Source organism: Gymnoscopelus braueri (genome assembly GCF_963280865.1).
Source record: "Gymnoscopelus braueri genome assembly, chromosome: 3".
Classification (NCBI taxonomy): Eukaryota; Metazoa; Chordata; class Actinopteri; order Myctophiformes; family Myctophidae; genus Gymnoscopelus; species Gymnoscopelus braueri.
Genome location: NC_137612.1, coordinates 26120183 through 26129436, shown reverse-complemented (window position 1 = coordinate 26129436; position 9254 = coordinate 26120183). Strand labels below are relative to the sequence as shown.

At 42.5% G+C, this 9254-nt stretch overlaps 2 protein-coding genes across 2 annotated transcripts in view; one reads left to right on the top strand and one right to left on the bottom strand.

The window, feature by feature from the left end:
* The window catches only part of LOC308081874 (transcription factor HES-5-like), a gene marked incomplete at both ends in the record, with an annotated part of 601 nt that extends 248 nt beyond the window's left edge, over positions 1–353 (top strand). The window contains one exon of the mRNA XM_080423492.1: positions 1–353. This exon is cut by the window's left edge and continues 70 nt beyond it. Within this exon, the coding sequence (XP_080279618.1) occupies positions 1–353 (353 nt within the window).
* A 2461-nt stretch (positions 354–2814) lies between these two features.
* LOC308081873 (transcription factor HES-5-like) lies at positions 2815–4815 on the bottom strand (the record flags this gene model as incomplete). Its single annotated transcript, XM_080423491.1, has 4 exons — positions 2815–2959; positions 4047–4124; positions 4216–4637; positions 4750–4815. The coding sequence occupies 4 exons, from the start codon at positions 4813–4815 to the stop codon at positions 2815–2817; spliced, it is 711 nt and encodes a 236-aa protein (XP_080279617.1).
* Between the last annotated feature and the right edge of the window lie 4439 nt (positions 4816–9254).

Sequence of the window (9254 nt, the reverse complement as noted above, 5' to 3'; positions counted from 1 at the left end):
TGCTGGAGAAAGAGTTCCACAAGCAGGACCCCAACGCCAAGCTAGAGAAGGCTGACATCCTGGAGATGACAGTGGCGTTCCTCAAGCAGCAGCTTCAGCGTCAGAGCGCAGCCCCTCACAGGGCCCACAGCGAGGGCTACTCACAGTGCTGGAAGGAGACACTGCACTTCCTGTCCGTTAGCTCCTTGAAGGAAGTGTCACTCCCACACCTCCAGTACCTCCACCCTGCCCACAGAGCTGGCCGAGACCTCTGCCCCAACTCTCCTCTCTCTGCCCAGCAGCAGCAGCTCCACAGCCAGAGCTCAGAGAAGCAAGCCTCCAGCACGGACAAGACAGTCTGGAGGCCGTGGTAGATGCTTCAAATAGACTTGATGTCTCTCAAACTGGATGAATGTTTGCCGCTAGATGCCGTAGGAGATGGATTTCCGGATGTTTAGCAGAATGGATGTGTTTCTACATTATGTTTTTACATTATTGCTCCTGAAGAGGAGCTTACATGGCATTTAGATTTCTTCATATTGAAGAAAATGGTTTTGTGAAGACACTGTCAGTGACTTCAGTTAGTGCTCTGTTGATGTACAATTTCACTTATTTGTTCTTCTTATCTTCTATGAAGATGGTTTGTGTAAAGATAATATCTTTATTCAGATGGCTGGTCAGCAAGCGGGGTCCTTGCCTTAAACCTCATTATCACCCTATTAGTGTCATTAAATGATGTTGATTTATTTTATTGATTGCCTTTTGTAAAGGCTTTTTGTTGGAACCCCAGTTGTTCTGAAAGAGGCATTGTGCCTTGGAATTATATATTTACACTGTGTGTTTGCTGACATCACTTGATGAAGTGATTAAATGTGAAAAAACCCTTTTCTTATGGAAAAGTTCAGTGCTTGAGTACTTGTTGTCTCAAGGTGAAAATATGCATCATATTTCTTAAATGTAAATAAAAAAATGTTGACACAATCTTGTTCACTCCCTTTCTCTTTTCTTGCTCTGTATTAATGGTGATAAAAGTGATAACAAATTTTACTAACACAATGTATTTGGTTTTACCTGTTCACAGTTAACAGTTTAGACATTCGACTGATGCTCTTATGGAGTGACTAACAACAAGGAAAACTGTAGATTATGTTTAATTCTCTGGTACACTGACATGTGTTGAATTATCTGGTAGAATGACTTATACAACTATAGAATATTAATATTTTTCCGGTACACGATATACACATATACTGTAAAAAGTATAGATAATGTTTCATTATCTGGTACAATGACACAATTGTAAAATATGGTACAGGCTACTTGAAGATTAAAATAAAGGACAAAACTGTAAACCCAGGGCCCAAGAGTTCAAACATTTAATCCCTATCTGTGTGGATCAAACTTATATCTATTGTTGACATAATGTTTGCAGATATAATTGACCACAGATTGGATATCAAAGTGTTTTTTTTAATTTTTCTTTCTTTTTGAACTACCCAAGATTCAAATCTGACCGCTCGGATAGGGATTGAAAGTTTTAACTCTTGGGCCCAGTGGTGCAGACTATCCAGAGAAGAATTACCTAGGCACTCCGTCTTCAGGTGAAAAAGTATTATTTTATTTTTGAGCAAGTACAAGTATATAACTAAAATATGTTATTTTTCTGGTACACTGACATAAGTGTAGAATATTTCATTATCTGGCACACACAGCCAGTTCTTACTGTAATACAAGGGCAACAAGAAGTGATCAATAGAGAATCTGAATCCCTCCAATGGGATTGTTTGTATGAGCACAGGTTTAAAGATTCTATTACACAACAACCATCATTATCAGCATTACTATGATACTTGGAATCATAAATCACTTGGGCCTGATGTAAGGAGTATTGATTGGGGTTTCAAGCTCATTAATTAGTGATCATGGGGTCGGGGGAGTGTTTTGTGCAAACCATTGATACAGCATTGACCTCATGGGTCTAGAGGTCTTCTTGCTTTCCCACACTCCTTAACCAATTGTTTGTCACAACGGATAACATCACAAGATATCAGAGACTGTGTGTGTGTGTGTGTGTGTGTGTGTGTGTGTGTGTGTGTGTGTGTGTGTGTGTGTGTGTGTGTGTGTGTGTGTGTGTGTGTGTGTGTGTGTGTGTGTGTGTGTGTGTGTGTGTGTGTGTGTGTGTGCGCGCGTGCGTGTGCGTGCGTGCGTGTGTGTGTTGCATCTGTGCAACTATGTCTGTATCACTATGTATAGTCCTGTCACTGTATCTCTGTCAGGTCTGTGCGCATTAGCTCACAACAAACAAACCCACCAGTTATCACCTGGTGAAAGCAGACCTGCTCTGGAGCCTGACTTACACCTTCTTACATCAGACACAGAGCAGAGGGTTCCCACGATGGCACAAGCCATCCTGTCACATCAACACCAACATCTTCAAACGAAGGCCCTAAAAGTCTTGTTGTTGTGTCACTAAGCCAATAAAAATTTCAAGTGTGTCTCCTACTGTTCTTTCCGTCATATAAAATGTATAAGGAATACAATGAGATAAAGCTGTGTAGTTTCTACACACAATCAGATATTAATGTTGGAAACATCTGGAATGAGATCAGAGTTATAATAAGGCTAATTAAGTCTTGGATTTAATGTATTACCGTATATACATGTTGTGCTAGTTGCAGAATATGTGACCACTGTATTTTTTTATTAATGCTTTTAGATCAGTTTTCAAAGGATTATTTATGTCGATGACAAACATCAGGCTGTTGAGCATGTAGTTTTCCCTCCAAAGACAGATTCTAAAGGGTGGGGGTTGGGGGGGGGGGGGTAAGTGGGGAGTCAGGGTGGAGCTGGTGGTGAGGTAACCGGGTCAGGAGGATTCTCCCCATAGTGGCTCAGGGGGTTGGGTAATTTAGACACGGCACACTTCCTTTGTCCTCGGGATGAAGGGGAGGGAGGCGGGTGGCTCAGGAGTGTGGGAAAGCTGTGGAGCGATGGGCTCCACACCAGGGGGAGAGACGCACCCACCAGCTCCAACAGCCTGCCAGCTGTTTGATGAAACCCGACCTGACAAGAGCCTACTGCTCAATGGCAGCCCGGGGGCTTAGTACACAAAAGCACAAAACGGACATGCCTCGGACACACGGGTGGGGGGGGCACGCTTTCAGAATCGGGTTTTTTAAGTTTGATTACTCAAAACATGTGCATAAGCATAAACATATTGAATGCTTAGCCTCACACGCTTTAAGCATGCAGGATTCTTTCATTTGCATGCATGAACAGGCGGCCCTTTCATTTGCTCCCTTTTTACTCTCTCTGACACCACTGACTGTAAATAATGGAATCACCTGCTCTCTTTATTGCCAGTTCAATCCAGATCAAAGCTGCGAACATTTAGCCCTTTGTTGAAGAGTTGAAACTGGTAAAGGTTTTGAGAGAATTGCATCACCTCTGCAAATACTAGGCTATACCTCTTTTCATGTATTATCATCATCTTGTGATTCATTTATTTGCTGGATGTGTCATTTCTATTTGCTAGTTTCTGCAATGACCATAATGATTTATTAGCCATACCCTCATTAAGACATACTAGCCAGAATATGTTGGAAGAGAAAAAGGTTATTTATGTTACCGGTACTTAATATAAATTTTCTCTTTGAAGTTTCAGCCTTCGATTCATGTCTATTTCTTTACTTCTGTCAAGAAAGATAGCTCCTTCATGTTCATATTGATTATCTGGAGTACAGGGGGGGTGGGGGGTGGGAAGAATGACTTCATATCTGTACATTATAAAATCTTTTATTTTCGTTGTGGCTTCACCAAACTCAATTTGTTTAAGCTCAACACCAACCACATAAAGTAATTGTATTTCACAATATTTTCCTTTACAAAAGGTCACAATCAGATTTGCTTCACATGGAAGATATAACAGATAATAAATCTCTAATGCATCATACATATGCGAAATAAGAGGTTGACTCCACAGGAGTCAGTTACACAAGAAAGGTATTACAATTTCACAGTAGAAATACTCCAGTTTCCTGTAAGGCACGTACAATTTGAGCCTTTACATTGCAGAGGCACAACAGTTCCTTACAGGAGTAGAACTAACAGCAACACTGAAGGCATGGCACTTGTCCAACATGGAGCTAAAGCACACAGACAGCATTTGGTGTAGGGATATCTTTTACAGAATTCAAGATAGAGAATGTCCATCCAGTTTGAGAGACAGTCATCTACCACGGCCTCCAGACTGTCTTGCTGGTGCTGGTGGGTTGCTTCTCTGAGCTCTGGCTGCGGAGCTGCTGCTGCTGTTGGGCAGAGAGAGGAGAGTTGGGGCAGAGGTCTCGGCCAGCTCTGTGGGCAGGGTGGAGGTACTGGAGGTGTGGGAGTGACACTTCCTTCAAGGAGCTAGCGGACAGGAAGTGCAGTGTCTCCTTCCAGCACTGTGAGTAGCCCTCGCTGTGGGCCCTGTGAGGGGCTGCGCTCTGACGCTGCAGCTGCTGCTTGAGGAACGCCACTGTCATCTCCAGGATGTCAGCCTTCTCTAGCTTGGCGTTGGGGTCCTGCTTGTGGAACTCTTTCTCCAGCAGAGTCTTGAGCTGCTCAATGCAGGTGTTGATGCGGTCTCTGCGCAGCTTCTCCACAACTGGTTTCCTTATCTGGAAGAAAGAAAATAAAGACTGGTTAGGTCTATGTTCTTTAAGTTGAAGCCATAAAAACAATAGTTAGGAATATTCAATGTCATTACTATGAATGTATAACTGTACTTACTTTGTGTCTGTCTTTGGTAGAGAGCATTGGGTTGGTAGAATCTCTGGTAGTGGTGGTAGGTGCCATTCTGGCAGAGAGAGAGTGCAGTAGCTTCTCTGAGGGAGAGCAGTGAGTTGTGATCCAAGCAAGGTTCCCTCTCTCCTATTTATAGCGGACATTAGCATTACAAAGCCATGAGTCCCAGGCTGGATTAGCTTTCCCACACTCCGAGGCCAGTGGGCGAGGCGGACGCAACAATAGGAGAGGCATCAATTATCTCATGGCTAACTGGCCCCGTGGCCTTAAACAGAGGGAACGGTAGGGCTACTATCTAAGGTACAGTCTCAACACAAGCAGGTCGTTAGTCTTTTATTACCTGGGAACATTCCCTCTGTCTGATCTGACCGCTACAGATGGAGAGTGGCTGAGACAGACTGATAAGGGCCACTAAAGACATAAAGATAAGGCACATGCTGCATTCATAGATGCACCTATCGCTCCAAATAATTACTGTTTTTGACATGTGGAAAAGGAAATAAATAACACACGAAAAAGCTACCGTAATTAATATTGAATGTTTCAGTGAAACCTTAAATGACCACCTGTATTACATACTTATTATTTAATTCTGGCAGGACTACTATTTGTGAGATTGTGTTGCATCCGAAACATTGTGCAAGGAGACACTCCACAATAACCAAAGACAAGTGTATTTTATTTATATATTTCCATATGTCAAATATAGATTAACTATGCACATAGACAAATTCAATCATCCACAGGCTCATTTGACCTCTGTTCCTCAGTATCGTCCTAATGTGATGTGTCAAAGTCATTATGTTGTCTGTGTCTCAAGGGAGAAGGCACACTTGCAGTTTATTGATAAAAGAAGAAAGAGCTTGCACATCCACTAGAAAAAACCCAGGTGCAGCACAAACTGGCCAATAACATGACATGCGCTATCTGTATACATTATATCTTTGTAGATATATTTGTATTTGTATATATTGTATATATATATATTTGTATATCACTTTTTTACACCTGTAAACCTGTGATGTGACAATAAAGATGATTCTGAATAGGGAAAAAAATATTGAAGCCCTCACACTGGAAAGTGACTCGCTCCCAGTCAGTTTATTTGTGTTTACTGTATGTTTTGACCAGCACAGGGTCTTCAAGCAGAAAAATGCTTGCTCCACAGGTAGGCAGGCACTCAATCAGCAGGGAGCTGCACAGGTTTAGACAGATGTTGTCAATTCATTAGAGTGTGTAATGGTCTTGCTGGAGCAACAATAATAATATTTTTAAGACAGATTTGTATTGTTGTTTGCAGTTTATTCCCATTCAAGTTGTTAAACATAATTTTCATGGAATATGTCTTCATTTATTTTAGCCAATCATCTGCTATTCCAATGTAATTCCTCTTGGTCAAATGGTGCATAAACACATCTCGAGCCATGATGTACAAGTACACGTCCTGAACATAACGCTATAGGCTATGTCGCAGGGACTTCCCCCTCCCCAATTACCCAACCCTTTTTCGTGCCAAGCAGGGAGGCATGGGTCTAATTTTTATAGTCTTTGGTATGACCCGGCTGGGGCATCGAACCCCAACCTCCCGATCTCAGGGTAGACGCTCTAATCTAGGGGTCTTCAACAGGCGGTCCTCGACCCCTATCGGGTCCTCAGAGTTACTACAGGGGGGCCGCCAAATCTTTGTGTGATAGGATTTTCCCTGTTCTGAGGAGAACTTAACCCAAAAAATAGCAGATCTACAAGCAGCGAGGCGTTGTACAGAGTAAAAGGTCAAGTTTTAAGAGGTTAAATAATGTCTGAAAATACACATTAACATGAATCCAACATACACTGATGCTTGTTCTCAGAATGTGCTGTCAAACAAAGTCTATGAAGTCTATGAAATCTATGAAAGAGTTTAATCTGCCACACAATTTTTTACAAGTGGGGGTCCCTGCTTCATATAGAAATATAGAATATAAATAGGAATAAAATAAAAGTGTAAACAGAGCTGTGTGACATTGCAACTTTGAGGGAAGAATATCTTCAACTATAAAAAATTGTGTGTTTTCTGTCAGAAATAGTTATAGGCCTACATCCATAGGAGAGGCTAGCTTGGTATAAACTTTTGAAAGTTGACAGCAGCCAGTATTTTGATGTTTTGCATTCACTTGGTATAAAACATCTCTCTCTCTCTCTCTCTCTCTCTCTCTCTCTCTCTCTCTCTCTCTCTCTCTCTCTCTCTCTCTCTCTCTCTCTCTCTCTCTCCCCCTCAAGGCATGTGGTCTTTCTTCCCCCTTTGAATTGAATTGATTTGATCTCTCAGCCCAGATGGATCAGTTGGCAAAGTTGACACTAGCCCAAACGTTGTGCTTCGGAACGCGCATCATCACCTCCTGCAGCGCGGCGCGTGGACAGATAGATCCCCCCGGGTTGTTATTATTGAGCTGCGTGGCGCCTTTGATGTTCATGGAAACGTGTGCATCGGCACTTCTGTTTCCTCTTTCCCCAGTGGTGTAAATCAACTAAGTACATGTACTCAAGTACAATTTTGAGGTGTTTTCTTTTTACTTTACAGGAGTATTTCCAATACTTTTTTCATTTTCAATATTTTTACTTATACTCATACATCTCAGAGCCAGATATCGAAGCCTACTTTTACTCCAATTATTAGAAAACTTTAGTTAGCCTTTGTAGGTTTTGATTATTATTACAAAACATACATTAGGCTAACCACTATATACATTTCGGCCATTTGAAAATAGCCGATCTACAAGCTCACAATGCCTCCCAATGTTACCCATTGTGAGCTTGTAGATCTGCTATTTTCAAAATATTTTTATATATTTGAAAACTTGTGAAATGGGACATTCTGCACAATGAATACGTTCTACTTTTGGTCCTTTGAGTACATTTTCACACCAATACTTTTGTCCTTTAAGTACATTTTTTATTCCAGACTTTTACTTGTAACATTGTTGCCGTATTGATACTTTTACTTAAGTCAAACAATGGAGTACTTTTCCCACCTCTGTCTTTTCCCACCGTGCAGGGATCAAAGTAACGTTCTCACACAGTAGGATAAAAACCATACGCGCTCGTGGACATGGCGAGAGGCGAGGCGCCATGGAGCTCTAGGTGTGATGACGATGGCACGCTTTGTGGTCACACTTCTGTTTGTAAAGAGAGGAAGCTGAGGGTGGAAGGGAGTGTTATACAGACTTTATTACAGTGTGGGAAAGTCTGAGGTGCCAAAAGTCCACGCATAGGCTATAGGAGCGACCATCCCTGGGTTTTCCTGCCCTATAAATAAGCTGTTTTATGTGGAGGTGCTCAGATTGACTGAAGCTTCACCAAGAGAATAGCCTACATCTGTGCACGAGTTGCATGCTGAAGACAGGACAGTGTGTATTTTACCAATCAGGATGGCTTCTGTTACCGAAAACAGGCCCGAAGATACTTCTGTAGAGAATAACAGTTCCAACAAGGTAAGCAACTTCAAACTCTAGCCTATATCAACCATCATATAGCTAAACTGTCGACTGCCATTTTTAGCCTATACATTACGGTCTTAAAGTGTTTCAGTTGTTTTAGAGGAATGAATGATCAATGAGGGGTAGGGCCCGACAAGCTTAATTAACAAGCCTGTGATTACCAAGTGAATGTAATATGATCAGTTTGATTAATTGTCTTATTGTTATGATTGTGCGACTATTGAAAAACTATTGCAAATATAGAATAGACCAACCTAGACTGAATGAACAAATTTTCACATGTGTATTTATGTATTTATTATGTAATATTATATATTAAGATCCGAAAATAAACATTTTTTTTCCTCTTTTTTTCCCCCCAGTTACGAAAAGTCATGGTTGAGAAAGTGAGGAGGGACCGCATCAATCAGAGCATCGAGCAACTCAGAACACTTCTTCACCCACCAGGAGAGCATCATGATCATCAAGGCGGTGGGCAGAGCTCTCCCTCAAAGCTGGAGAAGGCTGACGTATTGGAGATCGTGGTGCGTTTTCTTCGGCAGAAAGCCATGGCCAGGGCCCATCGGCACCCGTCAGCAGCGCCCATCAGCTACTCTCACGGGTTCTCCCAGTGTCTCCAGGAGAGCCTTCGGCACCTGTCACTCCACGCCCGCTTGAAGCCCGCGGAGAGGGAGGAGATCAAGCACTTCTACGTGCACCAGAGAACCAGAGCCCTGCAGAGGAGCCTGTCGTCGGGCCAGCACGGTGGCCGACGGACGGGCACGTCCAAGCGGTCAACCACGTCGAGGTCATCGTCGTCGCCGCGGACCCCCCAAGGCTGGCTGTGGAGACCATGGTGACAATATACTGGCCCACAGTGGTTCTCAACCATTTCCCCCAAAATAATCATGTTTGAACTGGGGACCCCCCGAAATAATCATATTTGAATTGGGGACCCCCCCCACCCTGACAAGCACTTGGAATTGTAAGTTTAGGCATGACACTTAGTTTGACTTGGTTCCACAGATAAATATT